Below are 24,442 nucleotides of genomic sequence, written 5' to 3' on the forward strand. Positions count from 1 at the left end.
ACAGTAACACTTTGATGCCCCTCCAGGTACGTGACCGGTTGACCAGAACCCCCACATCGGGTATCAGTGCATCTGCATATCTGTATGAGTACATGTTATTCATCATCTTTCATAAAATACTGACAGATGTGACGAATGTTTGAACTTTTTTTGTTCTTTCTAACCTCCCAAAACGTATTTGGAAGGCACCGCTCAATATTCATTAAGTGGGCTCTGCGAAAGAAATGCGGCAGGAAAAAAATCTGGAAAAATTGGGAAAATACCCCAAAGTCAATAATTTGCCCTGGCACCAGGTGGGTCCAAGCATATTTTGGAGGGAGGGGCCTATGCGCTCGTGCCTTTCAATTCGTCGGGAGGTTGCTGGCATGATGCGTTTCTGGCACGTCTGGTGTTGGTGCAAAGTGTTAAAACGCTTTCTTTTTTTTCCTCACATGAGGTAAGCTAACAACATTGGCAACCTCTGGGACAATCGAATGCAACTCAATCCGGGCGGAGGATTTCATGTCTTTCCGGAAAATGAAATGATGTCATTTCATGCCGCCGGCTCACTTGGGGAGTGACGTGATTGAACGCAAAGTGCTCAACATGGCCCGTGTGTCATCCTGCTTTTGTGATTATATCTCGCTGCTAATGGCCAAAAAGAGATTAGCAAGACTATGAACCACATTTCTGTTTTGAAATGTCCTTTTTGTATTTGTGAAAACTGGCGTATCATTCAGAGATGTTTACAATTACAACTCAAAGCCCCGTCATTTTAGGAATGCGTTTTGTAATAATATCAAATTAATAACAGCAAATATAAATCAGAGATGATGTCATGTGTTCCTAAACATAGTCTTGATCCTGATTTTAAAAAATGTCTGTACTTTTTTTTTTAGCATATTAGGTATTTGAGATATTCTCATTTTGTATTTTTAATTTTGACCGATAGAAGCTCGCGCAATATGGATTTTACCACACATTGTAATTTATAGGTGTGACGCTTCTGAAAAAAATTCCCAATATATTGGCATCTTGTTGCCAAGCAATAATTCAACTGATGGGAGGAGCTTCATTTCGTCATAACATACCCTCGTCTCATCGAAAAAAAAATGCTTTGCTGCCATCTTGTGGCACATATAGGCAATTACAGATTTCTTGGCGTCAATTCTTCACGGATTTTTGCTATTTGGGCTCTATGAAGCTAGAGATGCTAGTAATATACATTTATAATAATCCAATATGTTATTTTGTCTGTCCCAAATAAATGATATCACAATCTTGACCTTGAACGTATTTTCCTCTGTGGAAAGGTTTTCCAGAAGAAACGACGGTCACCACGGATGACCGAAAAACCAAACGATTTCTATTACGAGTGTGATGAAGCACAAACGCTTCCCGTTTCAGGAAGCGGCGTCGACTGCGCGGATGGTGCAGATCTTCATTTCCATAAACACTGTCACATCACAAATTGTTCAGATTCCAAGACCTTTCTCCTTCCTTCCTGTCTGCTTAATGTTTGGCAGTCGGTGACAAGCACTGCCAAGGTGGCTCGCTACTTTTGAGCAAAGCCGTCCTAAGAATACGTATACAATAGGCCAAAAGGCTGCTACGGGTGAAGAGGAAAATAAAAGGAGTGGAAAAAAAACATCTGACGATCATGCACGGCTCTCGTTGGGTTCACCTTCTTTTGGACAATGCCAATAATGGTCTTTTTTTTTTTTTTTTTTTTTTAGGCCAATGCCAACAAAATTGCGATAACTGATTAATCCACCAACTATTTTTACAAATATTATTATAATTCGGGAAGGCCTTATATCAGCTGATAATAGAGGAGAGTATGCAAGGCTTTACTGGATGACTAATTAGGTCACGCCAGCTATGAGAGGGCCGATTCCGTTTCAACGTGTAGCATGAGCTCATCATGTTAGCCACAGACCAGAATAGTCGCATATGAGCGCATCATGTGTTTCTTGCCGTGCTCCTGGTTCGGATTTCCACACCTGGACTCCCTTGGCCCGTCATGTGCAGCGCTGGCGAGCATACTTTGTGGACCCTTAAACTAAATACGGAAAGAATCTTAATTTGAGCCGAGCCAAATACTGCCCAGGCTTTATTATTATGATTATTATTATTAGCAGCATTATTCCCCGAGCCAAATTGTGATGACATAAAAGCCACTCTCACCTTTCCATTTTGTTTTTTTCTCCCAGGACCGCTCCAGGCTACACGAGAGTCTCAACATGCATTCGCTGGAGAGCTCCCTGATTGACATCATGCGAGCCGAGCAGGATCCCATGAAAGGTGAGCACTGCCTATCACTTTCCGTACTAAGTGTGTTTGTGTGAGTCTGTGTCGGATCGGGAAGCCTCCTGGGAAGTTGTGTAGTGTTTCGGTACCCAAGTTTATTTCCTTCCCTGCTGGATGAGTCCTCCGGCTGGGTATTTACACCACCCAAATTGTTGTATAGTGGACCCCCACTATTGGCGGGGGATAGCGAACAGCAAAAATAGTTGACAGCCATTGTAAATGCATTGAAATAAGGTGCTGCTGGGTTTGATTCATGTGTGGAGTTTGCATTTTCTCCCCGTGCCTGCGTGGGTTTTCTCCGGGTGAACAGGTGGTGAACTATGAGAGTGCGGTGGGGTGTGGGGGGTAACTGTAATGTGTTTTTCATTATTGAATCCTACTTTATACAGTAATGACATAAATAGAATATAAAGGAATTAGCCAATTTTTTGCGACACTTTTTTTTTTATTTATTTCTGAACACATATTGTTTTTTTTCGTCTTGCTTGGATTTAAATTTATTTCTCCACAGGGCTGACGTTTGTATTTTTTTTGAGTTTGTTGGTTCTTTCGAGATAATGAATACAAGTGGACGTGGGTGAATATTCCTGTCAAAATACATGAGTGGCTATCGTTTAGAAAGTTAAGAGAAGGGGAAATGATCCAAGGCATACCTCATCATGTGCCCAACACTTACCCATGATCCAAAGCATGCCACATCACATATATACTGTATGCAACATTGACCTATTCGTCGACTAATTTCTTTCGTTGGCCCCCCTCCCAGCCTATGATGAAGCAGTCTCCCTGGGGTCCTCACCAGGGCAACGGCTGGAGTTCGGGCGGCGTGTCTTGGGGGCGCGACCACCGCAAGGGGGCGGGCCAGGGCGGCCACGTCTCGTCGCCCCTCAAGAAGGCCTTCCCGAGCAATGTCATCGCCCCGCCCAAGTTACCGCGCTCGGCTGCCTCGCTGGGGCCCAAGGCTTGGCCGGAGGACAACGTGTTTCGTGTGGATGGCAACAGTAACACTTTGATGCCCCTCCAGGTACGTGACCGGTTGACCAGAACCCCCACATCGGGTATCAGTGCATCTGCATATCTGTATGAGTACATGTTATTCATCATCTTTCATAAAATACTGACAGATGTGACGAATGTTTGAACTTTTTTTGTTCTTTCTAACCTCCCAAAACGTATTTGGAAGGCACCGCTCAATATTCATTAAGTGGGCTCTGCGAAAGAAATGCGGCAGGAAAAAAATCTGGAAAAATTGGGAAAATACCCCAAAGTCAATAATTTGCCCTGGCACCAGGTGGGTCCAAGCATATTTTGGAGGGAGGGGCCTATGCGCTCGTGCCTTTCAATTCGTCGGGAGGTTGCTGGCATGATGCGTTTCTGGCACGTCTGGTGTTGGTGCAAAGTGTTAAAACGCTTTCTTTTTTTTCCTCACATGAGGTAAGCTAACAACATTGGCAACCTCTGGGACAATCGAATGCAACTCAATCCGGGCGGAGGATTTCATGTCTTTCCGGAAAATGAAATGATGTCATTTCATGCCGCCGGCTCACTTGGGGAGTGACGTGATTGAACGCAAAGTGCTCAACATGGCCCGTGTGTCATCCTGCTTTTGTGATTATATCTCGCTGCTAATGGCCAAAAAGAGATTAGCAAGACTATGAACCACATTTCTGTTTTGAAATGTCCTTTTTGTATTTGTGAAAACTGGCGTATCATTCAGAGATGTTTACAATTACAACTCAAAGCCCCGTCATTTTAGGAATGCGTTTTGTAATAATATCAAATTAATAACAGCAAATATAAATCAGAGATGATGTCATGTGTTCCTAAACATAGTCTTGATCCTGATTTTAAAAAATGTCTGTACTTTTTTTTTTAGCATATTAGGTATTTGAGATATTCTCATTTTGTATTTTTAATTTTGACCGATAGAAGCTCGCGCAATATGGATTTTACCACACATTGTAATTTATAGGTGTGACGCTTCTGAAAAAAATTCCCAATATATTGGCATCTTGTTGCCAAGCAATAATTCAACTGATGGGAGGAGCTTCATTTCGTCATAACATACCCTCGTCTCATCGAAAAAAAAATGCTTTGCTGCCATCTTGTGGCACATATAGGCAATTACAGATTTCTTGGCGTCAATTCTTCACGGATTTTTGCTATTTGGGCTCTATGAAGCTAGAGATGCTAGTAATATACATTTATAATAATCCAATATGTTATTTTGTCTGTCCCAAATAAATGATATCACAATCTTGACCTTGAACGTATTTTCCTCTGTGGAAAGGTTTTCCAGAAGAAACGACGGTCACCACGGATGACCGAAAAACCAAACGATTTCTATTACGAGTGTGATGAAGCACAAACGCTTCCCGTTTCAGGAAGCGGCGTCGACTGCGCGGATGGTGCAGATCTTCATTTCCATAAACACTGTCACATCACAAATTGTTCAGATTCCAAGACCTTTCTCCTTCCTTCCTGTCTGCTTAATGTTTGGCAGTCGGTGACAAGCACTGCCAAGGTGGCTCGCTACTTTTGAGCAAAGCCGTCCTAAGAATACGTATACAATAGGCCAAAAGGCTGCTACGGGTGAAGAGGAAAATAAAAGGAGTGGAAAAAAAACATCTGACGATCATGCACGGCTCTCGTTGGGTTCACCTTCTTTTGGACAATGCCAATAATGGTCTTTTTTTTTTTTTTTTTTTTTTTTTTTTTTTGCCACATCACAAAATGCAAGGCTTTACTGGATGACTAATTAGGTCACGCCAGCTATGAGAGGGCCGATTCCGTTTCAACGTGTAGCATGAGCTCATCATGTTAGCCACAGACCAGAATAGTCGCATATGAGCGCATCATGTGTTTCTTGCCGTGCTCCTGGTTCGGATTTCCACACCTGGACTCCCTTGGCCCGTCATGTGCAGCGCTGGCGAGCATACTTTGTGGACCCTTAAACTAAATACGGAAAGAATCTTAATTTGAGCCGAGCCAAATACTGCCCAGGCTTTATTATTATGATTATTATTATTAGCAGCATTATTCCCCGAGCCAAATTGTGATGACATAAAAGCCACTCTCACCTTTCCATTTTGTTTTTTTCTCCCAGGACCGCTCCAGGCTACACGAGAGTCTCAACATGCATTCGCTGGAGAGCTCCCTGATTGACATCATGCGAGCCGAGCAGGATCCCATGAAAGGTGAGCACTGCCTATCACTTTCCGTACTAAGTGTGTTTGTGTGAGTCTGTGTCGGATCGGGAAGCCTCCTGGGAAGTTGTGTAGTGTTTCGGTACCCAAGTTTATTTCCTTCCCTGCTGGATGAGTCCTCCGGCTGGGTATTTACACCACCCAAATTGTTGTATAGTGGACCCCCACTATTGGCGGGGGATAGCGAACAGCAAAAATAGTTGACAGCCATTGTAAATGCATTGAAATAAGGTGCTGCTGGGTTTGATTCATGTGTGGAGTTTGCATTTTCTCCCCGTGCCTGCGTGGGTTTTCTCCGGGTGAACAGGTGGTGAACTATGAGAGTGCGGTGGGGTGTGGGGGGTAACTGTAATGTGTTTTTCATTATTGAATCCTACTTTATACAGTAATGACATAAATAGAATATAAAGGAATTAGCCAATTTTTTGCGACACTTTTTTTTTTTGCTTCACTTCATGACTCATTTCAATCATGAAAGATAATTTCTGATACGCGTTGTGAATTCCAAGGATGGTCACGGAATGAATTCGACTCGTATTTCAAGGCGCCGCTGCATTTCCAAAACCCCATTTTCAACTCCCATGGAAATTTACCAGGACTTTCCCACCCCTGTGGAACCCGACTCACTATTTGGCCACCAATGCTGCCCTATTATGGGACCTTTGTGATAAAAACATCCCAAAACGCATACGGTACCAAACTGAACTCAACCGTACTGCTTGAAGGAAACGGGGCTTCTACATTCGAATGATTCCTTTGCACCTTCCCCACCAGCTTTCATACTTTCATGGACATCATTTCTACAGTTTGCATAATCCTATTGACAAGCAACCAGGGATTGTCTGGAACATAAACGCACCACCGGATCCCCCTTTAGAAAGGCAGCTTTGTTGTTCTTCCTGTAACAGCAGATGGAGAGGACACGGGCCGAGCGGGAGTGCGGTAGAACGGCTAAGGCTAATTTTAGACGCCATCGCCCTTTCACACGCTGCGTTTGACAGCCAGGAGAGGAAAGGCAAAGCGGAGGAGAAAGAAGGAGGAGAAAGTAGGAGGAGGAGGAGTAGAAGGAGCAGGGCTGGCCAGGGTGGTCTGCTGTTGCTATTATTAGCCGTTTCCAAACACCCGGGACCCCAAATATTCACATGACACTTGATTAATTATGACGCAATGAATAGCATATTGAGCTAGCATGCAATGTTTGAGCTCAGTGTGACTACGTGTGTTTCTTTGTCCAGGTCGCATTGGATGCCTGAACCAGGCTGCCGACGGGCTCCTCATGCTCAACGGTAATTATCTTTTAATGTCATTACAGTGTTCACTTCCGGAGACGCTTACACAATAATTAAGCAGCACGAATGGCCAAATCTGTAATTTCTGGAACTGTCTCATGCATAGAGCAAAATGATGTCTTGAGGTATTTATATCCAGTGCAGTATATTTGTGAAGTACAATTCTGTTGTATTTAACTTTGCAGTACATTTGTATTTCATCTTTTAGAACCGTTTTTTTTTTATTTTTTTTATCAGACATTTATACAGGAACATGGTTTTTTTTTTATAATCAAACTCACTGTGCGTTTTATGTATTTAACTGAATCATTATGTACAGTTGTATTCTCATTTTCGCTGTACAGAATTAAGCACAGTGTTGAAAGTGTGAAAGTATTTTTTTAGTTCATTTTTTTAGCTCCAAATACCTGAAACATTGTCCTACATTTACACGCAGCCAGGAGCTATGGGAGACGTCGAGGTAAACCTTCAACTAATTAAGCACGTCTGCTTATTGTGTGGCTTTTTTCATTTTAGATATGGCTTGTTTTTTTTTTTGTTTTTTTTTAACCTGCTGTGCTTTTTTTTTCATCTGGATGCAGAAGCCCTAGCAGCCTAATAATCAAAGGGATTATTAAAGTTTAATGACGTAGTAGAAAGAGATTGTGTTTCTCACCTTGTTCCAAATTATTCGCCATTTGCTGTTTTTGCTCTTTTTCCAAATGAAATGAATACAAATTTTGGATAAATGCATCGCTAGCTAGCTCGATAGCTAGGTAGCTAGCTTGCTCGATTGATCGATTTTAAATAATGCTGTATTGTATATGCTTGATGCTGTTGGATTGAGCAGGGAGGCTTTGTTCTTTCCATCTTTTTGTTTCCAACAAATTGTGGATAATCCTCGTCGGTGCTGACATAACACAATAACACGTGACCGCCCCTGCCCTTGACCTCGTCTCAATCTCCCCCTCTAGGGCGCTCTTCTCTTTTCCCCATCGATGACAATCTCCTGGATGATGCTCACGGCAACCAGGGTCTCTCGGGGGTCCTGGGTTCGGCCGGCTGCTACCCGCATCAGAACGGCGAACGCATCGAGCGCTTCTCGCGCAAGGTGTTTGTGGGCGGGTTGCCGCCTGACATAGACGAAGGTGAGAATGGCGGGGGCCGAATCGGGTCTGCAGGGACAGTGATTTCTCAACGTGAGCGTGGTCCGCAGGCGCTCTCTAGTGGTCCGCCGAAAAACACACTGACTATTCAGTTGTATTTCACTTTTAAAATTCATACAGTTGCATTCAGAATTCAGACAGATGTACAAACAAGTACTTTTGTTAGTGTGCCAATAATTGTGGGATGTTTTTCTACCAGACGTATTTCTCTCAACACTTTGTTTCCACTTCGCCGGCAGATGAAATAACCTCCAGCTTCCGCCGCTTCGGTCACCTGGTGGTTGACTGGCCTCACAAAGCTGAGAGCAAGTCCTACTTTCCACCCAAAGGATACGCCTTCCTGCTGTTCCAGGAGGAGACGTCGGTGCAGGCTCTGATTGAAGCCTGCATGGAGGAGGACGGGAAGCTCTACTTGTGCGTCTCCAGCCCCACCATCAAGGATAAACCTGTGAGTCCAACAGCAATGGAAACTTTTAAAATTAGAATCTTTCCGCGGGAATTGACTGACCCTCGCTTGGGCTTCGGATTGAATGTCATAAATTTCCGTCTGAGGTTTCCCACTTGGAGAGTAAGAGAGTAAAGGAATCTCTCGTCCGCAGGTGCAAATCCGTCCTTGGAACCTGAGCGACAGCGACTTTGTGATGGACGGCTCTCAGCCCCTGGACCCCCGCAAGACCATCTTTGTGGGAGGCGTCCCTCGTCCCCTGAGAGCAAGTAATGACCGCCGTTTTGTCTTTTCTTGCTCATCGTCTTTGAGACCGCTAACTCTGATGGTCTCACTTGACGCCTAGTCGAACTGGCCATGATCATGGATCGCCTCTACGGGGGCGTCTGCTACGCCGGGATCGACACCGACCCGGAGCTCAAGTACCCTAAAGGGGCGGGACGGGTGGCCTTCTCCAACCAGCAGAGCTACATCGCCGCCATCAGCGCCAGATTTGTGCAGCTGCAGCATGGCGACATCGACAAGCGGGTATGCTGATGGTGGACAGACTGAGTTGAAATTGGCGGACAGCCCAATCTAGCGTGCGAATTCCGTGGGCTACGGACACTACTCATTCCGCGTGTTTAATATTGTATGTTTGGCTGATGTGCCGATGTCGCAGGTGGAGGTGAAGCCGTACGTGCTGGACGACCAGTTGTGCGACGAGTGCCAGGGCGCTCGCTGCGGCGGCAAGTTTGCGCCCTTCTTCTGCGCCAACGTCACCTGCCTGCAGTACTATTGCGAGTTCTGCTGGGCCAACATCCACTCGCGTGCCGGCCGTGAGTTCCACAAGCCCCTGGTCAAGGAGGGCGCCGACCGCCCGCGCCAGATTCACTTCCGCTGGAACTAGAAGATATCAGTGTAACCCCCAGCTAAACCCGAGTTGTCCAAACCTGGAGCCATTTGCAGCCTGCCGCCATTTTTTTTTAGACAAAACGCAAGACACACTTAAATTCATACCCAACCAGACAAAAATAATTCACAAAAGCAAACAACTGTCATGACATTATCTTGCCAAACTGTTTTTCAAAGGTCTGACAGCCAACAGTGCTGATTTAGCAGTTTAATAAGTGAAAATGAATCTGGACGCACTTTCCATTTTGAACAAAACAGCATCTGTAACCTTGCGATTTTCGCTCCTTATCTAAGACAAAATCCAGACTTTCATTCTTGAGACGACATCATGTCTCACAGCTCACGCAAACTGAGGTGGAGTCTCAGAGAGTCCGAGAGGGTTGGACCTCAAGCTATTTTCAATGCATTCAATTGATTAATAATGTGTGAAAATAACACACGACGTAGCATAGAGTTGTGAAAAAAACAACCATATTTGGACATCCGACGTTTCCACCCGACAGTGACGATATATCACACAATTTAGAGTTCTTTCACATCTTTCTGATCGACTGATTTGAGTGTGTTCGAGTGGAAGGATGTCAAAGTGATCCTTGACGCCGTTGAATTTTCCATAGGCGGCCGTTGGAAGAAAAAGTTTGCACACCCCTGCACTAAACCGTAGGGCACCGCTCTAGGTAGCAGCCGAGCTTTCTTTGCAGCCAGCATCACTACTTTTTCACCCCATATCTCAGGCTCTTTTTTTCTGGTACTTTTCATAGATGAAAAAAAGAAATTGAGATTTTATACATTTTTATTTTATTTTATTTTTTATTTTTTGAAAGCGAGACAAAAACAGCAAATGTTAATATTTGCCGTGGGGTGATGGTCTGCTGCTTGCCAACCCCACGCGGCGCGCATCCTACACTCATGCCTGCTGAGGACGCTAACCAAAGGTAGCGAACCATGATAGCAAAGCAGAAATGCCGACACGTGCTTTTAGGATGCAAGACTACTGACCTTTAGCCTCTTTCACAAAGGACATCCTGCAAATTTGCAGAACCTGAGTTGGAAAAGGACAATTTATCCACGTCTGCCTTTCACACGGAACTCGGGATGGGCGCTAAATTTCCATGATAGAAATCCTTTCAACAGCAGATTGTCCGAGATTAAACCAACAGTCAAATGCTAACTATTGGTTCTGTCGTGCCAAATTGCCACATCCGATCCGTAGCAGTTAATGTGCTATTTTTGTCTGTTTTAAACAAAAGATGGGGATTACATTTCCTTCAAAGGTCTCCTTTAGACAGCGAACTAGTTGCGACTGTAGCCTCATCCCTGCTCTGCTGCGAGCTGACGTTGGAGCACTAACGGAGTTTGTCCGCCTTTGCCTTTAACGCAGAACTAGTGATGGGCACAAATTAATTCCAAGTCCCTGCGAAGTGTCAATAAATGTCTCATAAATTTGACACACCCCAGAGAAGACTTTCATAACAACCTTGCCAAATTTTTATGATTATAATCATTACCAGGTGTATGAAATGAGTATTCCAAATGCTGATAAATTAGCTCAATGCTACTTCTACTAGCTTGAAAAATGGATGCTACTTTGCCCAGCATCTTTCTTATGTCGACACATACTTACTTCTCGCAAGATGGACATTTGATAAAAAAGTGACATGCTTGCACTCAGGCCACAATAGCTAGGACTATCTGAAGGGAAGATGCTTTTTTTAGGGTGTTGCCCGAGCAATCGAGCTCGCTAACTATTTAAAAAAAAACACTTACTGGTAGCTAGTTAGCTAACTAACTAACTAACTAACTAACTAACTAGCTAAGTGTACATCCCAATTGATGCTCTCAAGCCACATGTGGGAACTATCTGAAGGGAAGATGTATTAAATTAAATTGCTAGCTAGCTAGCTAGTGATTAAAAAAAACAAACAGTCGATGCGTTAGCTAGCTAGCTAACTAACTGCATGTCCCAATTGCACCGGATAACTAGTGATGTCAACAAAGGCCCTGTTAGTTCTGGCTGATGCCAAAGTGCTTCTCTGGGTGTTGTTTTAGTCACATCCAAGCAGTCAGGAAATGGTGAAAGACAACTGAATGCTAAAACTCCACACGTCATTGCTGTACCAGACACCGGTAGTTCCCAGGTTTTGTATTTAGAATCAAATTTCTGAATACTTTGTACAGGGTCTTAAATGGATTTATTTGGAAAACTAGTCTGGATCCACTAGTGTCGTGTTCGTTAGAGAGCAAATAACTTCAGACTGAATCAACAGTTAGCCTCTTTCCGACAATTAGTTGAGAGGACAATTTCAGCACAAGGTTACGACTCTGACACTACCTCCTGAGCCAGAAAATTTCTCGACTTTGCCCACCTTCTATTTCCGCGTCAATGCTGTTTAAACAAAACAGTAACATGAGGGGAAAAAGGCGAAGAAAAAAGAAAAATGCTAGGCACTGCGATTTCCATGGAATGATACCTCCAAATCTTTTCATTGCTCACTGTATTCAACATTTACAGTATACGCAACAAGCTATAGTAGGAACTTTCGCTGCTATTAAGAAAATAATATATGAGTAGTTGTGTAGGGCAAATATTTGATGCCGTTTAACCCCCCTATTTCATTGTGGGTTGAGTTAAGGCAATAAACCATTTTTTAAAAAAATGATTGAAGTAGATTATATGGGAAATAGTTAGGGATTTATTTAAAAATTAGGTAAACAGCTCTGGAAAAAAATAAGAGACAAAACAAACAGACTGGCCTTCTTTGGCTGGGGGTGGTATCAAAACCGAGTGGACATACAAAAACCATCACAAAATTTCGCCGGAAAAAAATCATATGAAAACAAGGTTCCACAATACCAACAACATATGCAGATAAGCTGATCCTTTTGTCGGACTCTCTTATTTTTTTACCAAAGCTGTACGTAAGGTTTATTTGGATTTATTTTAATTTTTTTTAAGTTTGTGACAATTTCCGATCGTTCGAGGCACACTGTTGCTATTCCTGAACATACCAAACGTAACGAGAGGCTTAAAAATAATAAAAATGTTCATGCAGTGATACATTTATGGCAGTGAACGTTTGGAACCAGCTAGCATGCAGGATGGACGTAAGGAACAACAATAACCAGGAAGACAAATCAGTAATAAGTAGCATGAATCGAAAAGAAGTGTATGTGCAGCGGGGTGAAACTCCGGAGCGATTCAATAAAAAAAAAAAAAAACATATTTAAACCTGCATGCTTCAGTGTTTATATGTTCGTTAACGCCAAAAACGTGATTCTGCTGTAGACTTTTAGTGGACAAAAAAACAAAAAGTGTGGTGTTCGGTGATTTTGTGTGTGTGTGTGTGTGTGTGTGTGTGTGTGCGTGTGTGTGTGTGTGTGTGTGTGTGTGTGTGTGTGTGTGTGTGAAAACGAGGCTGTGGTGAACCTACGTTGACAAGAGGTGGGCTTTACTGTTTCCAAGGTGACACGGATGCAAACGAGTTGATTGGATGACTTGTCCTCAGGCCGTGCTGTACAAGCGTGTACTTGCTGTGTTGTCATGGTTACGCTGTGGCTTGTGTTGACTACTTCCCCTCACTGGACCTTCCCTGATTGCATTTTTAAAATTTTAATACAGTCATATATATTATTATTTATATTATTATTTTTTTTTTTTTTATTATCATTATTATTATTCCAAAGCGGGTTAATATGATGCACAAGGAACATGAAACAATAACCCTCCCCAAAAATAAAAGTGATAAAGAACAAATTAGGGAGAAAATTAGTGGAACTGTTGCAAAAGGCTGCCAAGTCACAGGAGCCTCTTTCATTGTCGTCTGATTAGGTCTGATGAAAAGTCCTAGAAATAACATGTAGTGATTTAACCTGGCTACCCTGCTCATCTAATGTGGGATGGCACTCCAGAGATGGCTCGTGACGATCAATCAGGAAGAGCGTTGGAACACTGACACGGACGGGTGCTCTGCGGACGCAACAGATGTGGTGGGCCAGAGGTTTTGTGGGATGCCATTGAGTATTTATTGTCAGATGTGCTATTTTTGTCTGTTTTAAACAAAAGATGGGGATTACATTTCCTTCAAAGGTCTCCTTTAGACAGCGAACTAGTTGCGACTGTAGCCTCATCCCTGCTCTGCTGCGAGCTGACGTTGGAGCACTAACGGAGTTTGTCCGCCTTTGCCTTTAACGCAGAACTAGTGATGGGCACAAATTAATTCCAAGTCCCTGCGAAGTGTCAATAAATGTCTCATAAATTTGACACACCCCAGAGAAGACTTTCATAACAACCTTGCCAAATTTTTATGATTATAATCATTACCAGGTGTATGAAATGAGTATTCCAAATGCTGATAAATTAGCTCAATGCTACTTCTACTAGCTTGAAAAATGGATGCTACTTTGCCCAGCATCTTTCTTATGTCGACACATACTTACTTCTCGCAAGATGGACATTTGATAAAAAAGTGACATGCTTGCACTCAGGCCACAATAGCTAGGACTATCTGAAGGGAAGATGCTTTTTTTAGGGTGTTGCCCGAGCAATCGAGCTCGCTAACTATTTTAAAAAAAACACTTACTGGTAGCTAGTTAGCTAACTAACTAACTAACTAACTAACTAACTAGCTAAGTGTACATCCCAATTGATGCTCTCAAGCCACATGTGGGAACTATCTGAAGGGAAGATGTATTAAATTAAATTGCTAGCTAGCTAGCTAGTGATTAAAAAAAACAAACAGTCGATGCGTTAGCTAGCTAGCTAACTAACTGCATGTCCCAATTGCACCGGATAACTAGTGATGTCAACAAAGGCCCTGTTAGTTCTGGCTGATGCCAAAGTGCTTCTCTGGGTGTTGTTTTAGTCACATCCAAGCAGTCAGGAAATGGTGAAAGACAACTGAATGCTAAAACTCCACACGTCATTGCTGTACCAGACACCGGTAGTTCCCAGGTTTTGTATTTAGAATCAAATTTCTGAATACTTTGTACAGGGTCTTAAATGGATTTATTTGGAAAACTAGTCTGGATCCACTAGTGTCGTGTTCGTTAGAGAGCAAATAACTTCAGACTGAATCAACAGTTAGCCTCTTTCCAACAATTAGTTGAGAGGACAATTTCAGCACAAGGTTACGACTCTGACACTACCTCCTGAGCCAGAAAATTTCTCGACTTTGCCCACCTTCTATTTCCGCGTCAATGCTGTTTAAACAAAACAGTAACATGAGGGGAAAAAGGCGAAGAAAAAAGAAAAATGCTAGGCACTGCGATTTCCATGGAATGATACCTCCAAATCTTTTCATTGCTCACTGTATTCAACATTTACAGTATACGCAACAAGCTATAGTAGGAACTTTCGCTGCTATTAAGAAAATAATATATGAGTAGTTGTGTAGGGCAAATATTTGATGCCGTTTAACCCCCCTATTTCATTGTGGGTTGAGTTAAGGCAATAAACCATTTTTTAAAAAAATGATTGAAGTAGATTATATGGGAAATAGTTAGGGATTTATTTAAAAATTAGGTAAACAGCTCTGGAAAAAAATAAGAGACAAAACAAACAGACTGGCCTTCTTTGGCGAGGGACCATTTCAATTTTTTTGCAAATGCTCAAAATGAGATTCATGTGATTTTTTTTGGGGGGGGGGGGGGGGGGGGGAGCCCTGGCTTCCCGAGCGGCGCCCATTCATTTTTTTTTTTAAGTTCATACGAGTTGGCCAAAAATGGTACTAGTAGTGGGAAAACAGTGTGCTTAATTGTCTTACTAATGAGGAAAAAGACATGGATTGGATATCAAGAATAAAAGCTCAAGCCGCTTTTCTATGCTAGTGGAGATGATGGAGAGAGGAAAAGAAGGATAAGATAGAGAGAAAAGAGGCGCCGTGATGTTTCTATGGCCGCTCGGAAAAGATTCTAAAGGGTGAGGGAATCTTGCATCACCGCCGCCAGCCAACCAATTGGACGGCTCGATTCCAGTGTTCAAAGGGAGTGTCCTAGCAACAGTGGAATAAATACTGTACCTTGAATCAAAAGAAAAAAAATACAAAAACTATGCACACATTGATATCTTTTTAGACTGATGTAACTCCTTATGAAAGGAATATGTAACATCCAGCCTTCACGTAGACAGTGATGGAATGCTTGCTCGTTTGGAACCCAATTCCTCAACCTCCCATTGCCCATTGGATGAGTTGTCATGGTAACCATCGTAACAGGAACTGATAATGGTCTTGGTAATACGGATGGGTGAGAAAGTACAGTATGTATCGACGCGTTCTCACATCTCGATGGAAGAGCGCGACAGTTGGGCGCAATATATATTATTATTTATATTATTATTATTATTATTATTATGCACTACTTTTTTATATAATATTCGCCCGATGTGATTTAAGTGGAGATTCTCTGAAAAAGCCGACCTTCCCTGATTGCATTTTTAAAATTTTAATACAGTCATATATATTATTATTTATATTATTATTTTTTTTTTTTTTATTATCATTATTATTATGCACTACTTTTTTATATATTATTCGACCGATGTGATTTAAGTGGAGATTCTCTGAAAAAGCCTCCGGTTATTTATTGTCCCACAGACGACTTATCGTGCAATTTAAATTTTTTCATGTGTAGCCTATGAAGTCTTAAGTCAAGTGTGTGTGTGTGTGTGTGTGTGTGTGTGTGTGTGTGTGTGTGTGTGGATAGAGAAGTGATTTCTAATATATTCTTAATGTTGTCCCTCATGTTTAGATACTGTCACCTGTAACACTTGACTTGCATCGTTTTTGTTTAGTGTTTTGTCTGTTTTTGTAAAGCAAAAAAAAAAAATCACATTTATTTCACTATTTTTTTAGACAAAAAACAAATTGATTTTGATTGTATTTTTCTATTTTTTAAAAAATGATTCTATTCCCCTCCTGTAAGCCTTCCTGTTATCGTGATTAATGTTCCTGGGTCAATTTGACCTGGGGCTGTTTCATTATCGAAACATGTTCAGAAACAACAACAACAAAATGTATATATATTTTTTGTTGTCTTACTTTTTAGTGACACTATTTAAGCCAAAAGGTGGTTGCCCGACAAAAAAGCCGTTGAAACATTTGCTTTTTTTTTTTTTTTTACTTCACAACGGGATAGTTTTATCCACAACACAAAAGGACATGGTCAAAAAAAATTGTGTTAGTATGAAACATCTTCTGCCTTACATAGTTGCACTTGTTTTTAATTTAAAAAACTGAATTATGATGATACACTGATTTGCAAAACGTAACGCACTAAATTACATCATTACAATTACTAAATTATTACTGATTTTCTCGACAAACGAGCCATTTGGACTGACTTTTTTTGCTTTGACTTGCAAGCAAAAATCCGAGATACGAGCCCTGTGCGGTGGTGAGCCCAACTCACTTCACAGCAAGGTGCAGTTTGGCAGATTTAGTTTGTAAAAATTAAGCTTCAAGCTGTTAAGCTTAAGTTTACTGTCAAAGTGAATAAAACCAAGAGAATTGCGCGTTTCATCACACAATGCAAAACGTCGTAGGCGGGCGAAAGAAACTAGCAACGATGTTGTCATTTTAAAACTTGAAGCAACTGATATGTGAACAGGAATGACGCATCAACACCTCTAGACAGAAAATATAACAAGACTCGCTGGCACATATTCTTTATCCTCTGCGAAGAATACACATACGGTATTTAGCTACAATATAGATATAAACATGCCTCAGGTCACATTGACCCGGTAACAGGAGGGTTCTTTATGTCCAAGCCTTTAGTTCCAACACACACACACACACACACACACACACACACACACACACACACACACACACACACACACACACACACAGTATTTGATGTGCTTCTTATTTTCATACACGTGCGTGACAGAAGGCAACTGAAGGTTTTGTTCTTCTTGAGATTCTCCCCTTCTGAAACTTGAATTATTATTATTGTCTCTCTACTAACACATTTTGAAAGGCTGACTAACCTCGATTCTGTGCTGTGACGTGCAATACCATTTCTAATGTTTGTACAAAAACTAAGAAGTACCCTGTAAAACCTTTCTAAGATGCAGATTTTATTTTTCTCATTGCATATTTTGCAGATTTTTCTGATTCGCGGTGTCATTTTTTTACTGTTCAACGAGGAGAAAAACAAAGAAAAAGGAACCAGAACCTGTTTTTGTTTTTCATTGCAACTATTTTTAAATCCAGATATCTTTGTACTGATGTAAATGATTGTAGTTATTTTGGATAGTGTTTTGCTAACAAAAGGAGAGACTTTTTCCAGGCATTTTTTCACCTTGTTTTAACCTTCTTTTTTTTCACCCAACAGTAGCAGAATTCTTGGGACTTGTTTTTTTTTTTTTTTTAATCATTATTTTGCATTATTTTTGTATTCCGGTGAACTTCAGAAGATGCTAATAGCTCAGATATTTTAATTAAGCCACAATTTCTAATTCTATGGTTGACATATTTCTGAAATGGGTTTACATACACTACAGGCTCACAAAATGTGATTGTTCTGAGGTATTTGGATGGTAATAAATATGACTGAATGGTTATTTGATATGCAAAATGAACATTGCGTTTTATTTTTTATTTGGCCTTGTTTTATATTTACCTGGTGATTACATTTTTTTTGTTGTTGTTGTTGTTCATTTCAATTCACTTGCAAAATAAAGACCCAGATGGTTTGGACACCTTATGGTTGCTTTTATTTTGAAACATCAAAACCTCTGGCGCGCTGCATTTTAAATTATGGAAAGTTGTCATTTTTTTCAGGGGAGAAAATTTTGGTTGTTGATGTAGTTATTGAAGTGATGGTGGCAAAACATTGCATTGGAACAGAAAACAAGGATGTCATACAGTGTATTCTAAAATTGTGCTTTCTTGTATTTCCAGTATGATATTCTTTTGAAAATATAAATCTATTTTAGTGTATTTTTTTTAATGGATTGTGCTTAGTGCATTGTTCCTTCCTTTAGATTGCTTTTCATCATAAATCTATATGTTGGTGTCATTATCATATTTTTGTTTATTTTATGTTTGTATTTTATTTATTCTTTTCTTTTTTTAATTATATTTTGATATAAATAGCAGATATTTACTTTACGTGCGTTCTTTGTTTTACAGTCTTTAATGTATTTTTAACATCTTTTTAAGCTTTTTAAATTTTCAAAGAAAGTAACGTTTTAATAGAAAAATTATGGTCTTACATTAAAGTAATGGATAGATTTGCCTCTACTCTTAAACATGGCGTTTGCAATTTAGAAAAAAACCCAACACTTTTTGAAATATTTGTGAAAACCTCTGATTAAATCTGACTGGAGTTGCATGAGCGACATGATTTGTGAGAAAAGTCAGCTATTTTTTTTTTTTGTTTGTTTTCTTATTTTTTTTACAAACTGCCGCCCCCGAAGAAAAACAACCAATGAGAAACAAAAGGCATGACCGATGAGGTGTCAATCTTTTCTCGTGCACGTGGGCACACTCGTAGCGGGCACACCCCCTTGCGGCTCTGCTGAAATCAGAACTAAAAACTGAAAAAAAGGAGTTGGACAGATCCCGAAGCAAAATATCGGGAACTCATGAGGATTCAGAACAGACGTAGAATTTGCATTACTTGTTGCTTGACAGCTGAGTATATCACCTGCGGCTCTGCTGAAACCGAATGCCCATTTCAAATAGCTCAAACTTTAACATTACGAGGGACTGAAGACGATCAACGTAGCAGCAAATGACGGCTTGCTTACGGTGCTAATGCTAGCTTAGCATTGCTAGCGCTGCGACCTTGTTGAAGCTGGATTTGCATTCTTGGTGAATTTGAGGGGCGTGGCTTTGGTCAGAGACTCTTAATTATCCTTCTGAGTAGGAATGTGCGACACAAGAGAAGTCGAGTGCTACACATACAGTACTGGATGGCATCTCGAGTGCGTCTGCATGTTCTGCATTGATGACGTCAGCTCACTTTAGAACTTGAGTGAGGCACAGAGAAGGGAGCGGATCCGGGCCGAGGGGCGGGCGGGATGGAGGGTGGATTCCATGGAGGGAGTCCATCCAGCTGCTTTCGCCGACTCTCGACAGGACGCCGTCAGCAGAAGCAACGCTTGCACATGGCTGACGGATGCAAAAAGACCAGGAACATGTTTGCGGAATAAGAGTGGAACTGCTGCACATGAACGGCTTCCACATGGCGGGTAAGACTGGTTCGCCGCTCCTATGATGGATCGGATCATCCACTGCCAATCAGTGCGTACGTGTGCATGTGCAGGAGATTTTGCCATTAACTGTACTCATGCCCGCGACTGGCTCGGATTGTGTTTATCGAAAGTCGAACCGTGAATAATTGTGATTGTTTAAAAAGTTTGACTGTTGCCACTCCCAGCTAGAGTTTACTCTCAAAGTAAACATAATTCAAAGAGAATTACACGGTGCATTAAAAAAAAAAGAAAAGAAAAACTCCACTAGCTTAATGCTAGCACACAATGCCAAACACCATAGACAGGCTAGTGAATAGCATCGATGTCACGGTGTCATACAAACTTTTAATTTGAACACAGTGGTGCAACACAACATGTAGGCAGCTAATATGAACAATATTCACAGTCATATATTCTTTATCCACTGTGGGGGAAAAAAACACGATTACTATTCATTTAAAAGTTCTGTCACTGTGGCTGAAAGAGGAGTAATTTGTGAAGGAGCAGCATCATGTCCATTGAAGTGAAGTAGAACAAAATGGCAAAAGGAGTTTCATTACTTTACATTCCATTTTTCTTGCAAAGGTTTGAACTTTGAACTTGTTTGCACAAGAGAGAAATGTGAGAAAATGGATTACGAGTATGATCATGGAACAAATTAAATTTGTATCTCAAGGCACGGCTGGCTGAACGCTAAATGTCATTTGATGGCACCAAAATGAATATATTTCAAAATGTTTGTGTAAGCCGAGGTTGTTCCGAGTCCAATTTGACCCGTGTTCGCGAAAATGGATTTGAGATTTACAAGGAAAATGTTGGTCATGCTGGGAATTGCAAAACAAACAGCAGTTGTATCGAAAGTAAGTTTGAAATTCTTCCGTCCGCACCATGTCCGGTTGACATTTCAAGAGTCACGGTTGCTTTGTTGAAGCAAGAACAATTTTTAGCACAAGTCCAACTAAGTACGATTCAAACAAAACACAAACTCTTTGTTGTAGTTTCTGTGCGTGTTTCTTGAGGGATGGCCATCACCAAATGCTGACATCATCAAAGCGTTGGAGGCGAACGCTCAGGCGGGGTTTCATTCTTCAAAACCGCACTGACGCCACCGCAAGGGCTCCGGGTCAGGATCTTTTTTTTTTTCGTGCAACGCTTACTTCCTGTTTTTGTGCAGACCCACTTGTCCAGCGTGACCATTTGATTTACGCCTGATGGGCTGTTTCCCTTCTCCGCCCATTTGTTGCGGTTGATCCATTTTGGGCAAACATGCGAATACCAAACGGCTGCAACCTCCGTGTTCTGGTGGACAGCCGCATGCTTGCCAGACAAACCGGATCAGAGCCCAGCTGTGTTGCAACTCACACACGGTGGGGATTTTTTTTTTTTCCTCGTGAGCAACATTCCCGTTTGGCTTTCTGTCTGCACAAGTGCAACCGCATGCCGAGGTTCCCCTGGATAGACACGAAAATAATGCCTGGTGTGATGTCATCTCTCAGGAATGTTTTGGCACGGGGACCAGAGTTGGCTCGTGGACAAGAGGTTTCAATTTTGAGGTCTCCCGACTCTCACGCACGCACAGAAAAGCCCGTGGGCAATTGAGAAGATGAGAGTGTGAAAATGAGTCAAGCCGCAGTCTTCTCATTGTGAGACTCACATCTGGTCTCTTCCGAATTTCATCGCCAAATTAGATTCGCTGACGAGATTGGCTATGCAGATCCCTGATCCATATGTCACACCAGAACCTAAAAGTCGGAACACATAGACAAGTAGGTAGTTTCCATAGATGGATGAGTTAGTTCGTCGCTAGGTACGGTAGCTTGGGAAATGAGAAAGCAGGTGGGAAGATGTGTTTATTGGTTCATAGAACGTTTTCTACATAAGACAAGATAATACGTAGAAAAAGTCATCAGCAGATTATCTAAGTAATAGCGGTCGGATGGTATAGCTAACCCACCTCAGTTTTTGGGCTACAGTTAGCTAACATTCTGTTCCTGTCAAAGGGGGCTAAGGTTTGTAGTTAGGCTAGTAGTGAAGTATGTTGTTTAGCAGGAGGTAGCTAAGCTAACATGTTCCTTTAACCGGTGATAAGTACCGGTAGCTACAGGGTAGGTTAGTAGGTAGGTTGGTCATTGGTCACTCGGTCCATAAGTGGGAGGGAGGCATGGGGCAAACTAGGAAGGCTGCAGTAGGTCGGAAGATATGTTTCTACAGTAGGGACCTTTGTAGCCAGAGAGATAGCATTGTCTCTGATTGGTAGATGAATAACCGGGCAACCTCGCTAAGTGATTTTTGTCCCATGTTTTTCGAACAGTGTCTTTGTTGTTTGACTGTGCAGATGTGAAGATGTGGGCCTTGATGGGAGCCGTGTGCCTGTGCCACTGTGTCACCGGACAGCTGCTGAAAGGAGCGCCGCGTCTCCTCTGCAGCGTACCAGGGGCGCCGGGACCACCCGGCAAGCCCGGCCCGGGCGGGACCCCGGGAGCAGATGGGAACGCGGGTGTCCCTGGCAGAGATGGCAGGGATGGCAGGATGGGGGAGAAGGGACAGAAGGGAGACCCAGGTATAATATCCAGAGCATACGTGTGCAGTTTCCATATGGTTTCAATTTCATGCCACTATTATTTTTAGAAAAGGTGGGCCTGCGTGAACCTAAATAATTACGTTGTCATTCAACATGCGTGTTTACGGCTTCGTACAGTTATGGAACGGCAATAACAGCTGTTTCCCATGAAGCATATATTTCACCTTAACACGCAAAAAAAAACACTCGGCGAGTCGAGGTGTTCAAAGGCTGCTCGCTTGCGGCGTATTCGTTGCATGAAAAGAGGCGGCTGGAGAACAGATCGTTTGGCCCTTGCGTCGAGTGATTCAAAATGTCAACATGGCCGCGTTCCCAGGTGATTTCATGAATGACACCGCGTTGGGGGAAATGTGTTTCCATTGTGTTCTTTAAATAGCCAACCAGTGCGGAGACAACTCAGGTGTTAAAGGGGAGATGGTATGGTAACTTGGCATTTTTTCATTGCCGGTGCAGTACACAGGCAGTTGGGTCTCTGCTTACTTCATCCCGCCTCCACACCAAGTTTGAAGTAGCCGGCAAGAAAGGCTTTCTTTCTGTTTTGCCGTGTTAGCCCTCAGCAGCCGGTATCATTTCCCTGATGGCAGCGGCGAAGTGTCTGTTGTTGGGGTGCTTGGAAGCCTGGCGGATCCTCATGGCTCTGCAGTGCTTGGTCTAGCTGACCTGAATATTTGAACGGGTGGTCAGACCCTGGTGGTCTCAATGGTCATGCGTCCCCTCAAGATGTTCTCAATATGTGAGGATGACAGATCCAGGGTAAATACAGTATGTGCTACCCACCCTTTTTGAGGGAGTCATTTATTTGTTTGTCTTACAAATTGTATTTCATCACTACTGGCCAGCCATGTAAAATTACAATAATTTGACATTAAATAGTTTTTTAATGAACAATTGTCAGATGAATTTCCACTCAGAACTGAATGCTAATGCGAGACTTTTGTGTTTCAGGTTTAAAGGGCAGGGTGGGCCCCACGGGTAAGATCGGTGAGCGAGGTGAGCGAGGTCCTACGGGTAAACGAGGTCCCGTGGGGGAGAATGGAGGTGAAGGCCCTCCGGGCCCTCTGGGTCACAACGGCGAGAAAGGACAAAAGGGCCAACGTGGCATTCGCGGGATGCCGGGACAATGCAAATGCGGGAGCCTCACACCAAAATCAGCTTTCTCTGTGGGCATCACCAACAGCTACCCGACAGAGAATACACCGATTAAATTCAACAAGGTCCTCCTCAATGAGGGGGGCCATTACAACCCCCAAACGGGCAAGTTCATCTGCGCGTATCCCGGCATTTATTACTTCTCCTACGACATCACCCTGGCCAATAAACACTTGGCCATCGCTCTGATGCACAACGGACAGCATCGCATCAAAACCTTCGACGCCAACACGGGCAACCACGACGTGGCTTCAGGGTCTACGGTGATGTTCCTCAACGCCGAAGACGCCGTGTGGCTTGAGATCTTTTACCATGACCAGAATGGTTTATTTGCCGACCCGGGCTGGGCGGACAGCTTGTTCTCTGGCTTCTTGCTCTACGCAGACACAGACTATTTTGACACACTGGCAGCAGACCATGCATAAGCAAGAGTGAGAATCAAGCTAAGCTAACAAGCTAAATACTCTGGGTTTGATGGTTTAATCATGTATGACAAACTGTTTTTCAGAGGATTTGTGATATTACTGTATTTCCTCAAATAGTGACCGGCCCTCTGTGTCATTGCCTGTGTGGGTTTTGTCTGAGTTCTTCGGCTTCCTCCCAGATTCCATGCATGGTAGGTTGATTGAAGACTCTGAATTGTCCGTATGTAGGCCTGAATGTAAGTGTGAATGGTTGTTTGTGTACATGTGTGCCCTTCGATTGGCTGTCGACCAGTTTGGGGTGTACCCTGCCTTTCACCCTAAATTAGCACAGACAGGCTCCAGCACATCCATGTCGCTGGTAAGGATAAGCGGTACAGAAAATGGCGGGATGGATGATATGGACTGAAATATGTGCCACCAGAAAGCGAATTTGAATCATTTATATTTGAATTTGAATCGCTAATCTTTTATGCATTGAAAAACTGAATTCAAATTACAGTCCATAAATTAACTTTGTATTGTTTAATTTGAATGATTGCATTGAAAAACTGAATCTGAATTGTACAATTTGTATGTAGTAGTTTGGAACCAAAGTCCAATAAACTTCAAACTGAGTTCAGAATTATGAAATCAATTCATTTACTCTGAAACTATTTGATCCTCACTGAGGATGCAACGCTATATATTTTCACCTTAAGATCATTTCAAGCAAATCACTTCTCTAAATAAAGATTCAAATGAGCTGTGACAAACATCCGGGTACTTACGAAAAAACAATCGATACAGAAATGCAAATCTCTTTGTTTGGACAACGA

At 42.3% G+C, this 24,442-nt stretch overlaps 2 protein-coding genes across 5 annotated transcripts in view; both read left to right on the forward strand.

The window, feature by feature from the left end:
- Positions 1-13,832, forward strand: part of cpeb2 (cytoplasmic polyadenylation element binding protein 2) — a 20,912-nt gene extending 7,080 nt beyond the window's left edge. The window contains exons 2-11 of one of the 2 annotated variants that reach the window (XM_019878364.1): positions 3,056-3,313; positions 5,396-5,486; positions 6,731-6,781; positions 7,221-7,244; positions 7,738-7,911; positions 8,169-8,377; positions 8,529-8,643; positions 8,721-8,902; positions 9,036-10,542; positions 13,356-13,832. In XM_019878364.1, the coding sequence (XP_019733923.1) occupies positions 3,056-3,313; positions 5,396-5,486; positions 6,731-6,781; positions 7,221-7,244; positions 7,738-7,911; positions 8,169-8,377; positions 8,529-8,643; positions 8,721-8,902; positions 9,036-9,263 (1,332 nt within the window). In that variant the 3' untranslated portion in view covers positions 9,264-10,542; positions 13,356-13,832. Of the gene's footprint in view, positions 1-3,055; positions 3,314-5,395; positions 5,487-6,730; positions 6,782-7,220; positions 7,245-7,737; positions 7,912-8,168; positions 8,378-8,528; positions 8,644-8,720; positions 8,903-9,035; positions 10,543-13,355 lie in introns of those variants that run through there. The other variant, XM_019878365.1, reaches the window with a different exon arrangement.
- Positions 13,833-18,816: 4,984 nt separating this feature from the next.
- c1qtnf7 (C1q and TNF related 7) lies at positions 18,817-24,252 on the forward strand. 3 transcript variants are annotated; one of them, XM_019878317.1, is made up of 3 exons: positions 18,817-19,469; positions 21,808-22,032; positions 22,999-24,252. In XM_019878317.1, the coding sequence occupies exons 1-3, from the start codon at positions 19,397-19,399 to the stop codon at positions 23,625-23,627; spliced, it is 927 nt and encodes a 308-aa protein (XP_019733876.1). In that variant the 5' UTR covers positions 18,817-19,396; the 3' UTR covers positions 23,628-24,252. The 3 variants fall into 3 exon arrangements, with proteins under 3 accessions (XP_019733876.1, XP_019733877.1, XP_019733878.1); XM_019878318.1 differs by lacking the exon at positions 18,817-19,469 and adding an exon at positions 20,136-20,839; XM_019878319.1 differs by lacking the exon at positions 18,817-19,469 and adding an exon at positions 20,852-21,025.
- The last annotated feature ends 190 nt before the right edge of the window (positions 24,253-24,442 follow it).

The sequence above is a fragment of the Hippocampus comes genome, unplaced genomic scaffold (genome assembly GCF_001891065.2).
Source record: "Hippocampus comes isolate QL1 unplaced genomic scaffold, H_comes_QL1_v1.1 scaffold562, whole genome shotgun sequence".
NCBI classification, from domain to species: Eukaryota; Metazoa; Chordata; class Actinopteri; order Syngnathiformes; family Syngnathidae; genus Hippocampus; species Hippocampus comes.

Coding starts and splice junctions, on each gene's coding strand:
- c1qtnf7 (XM_019878317.1), top strand. CDS start 19,397: ATGCAAAAAGACCAGGAACATGTTTGCGGAATAAGAGTGGAACTGCTG. Junction 19,470..21,807: donor GAACGGCTTCCACATGGCGG/GTAAGACTGGTT, acceptor TTGACTGTGCAG/ATGTGAAGATGTGGGCCTTG. Junction 22,033..22,998: donor GGGACAGAAGGGAGACCCAG/GTATAATATCCA, acceptor TTTGTGTTTCAG/GTTTAAAGGGCAGGGTGGGC.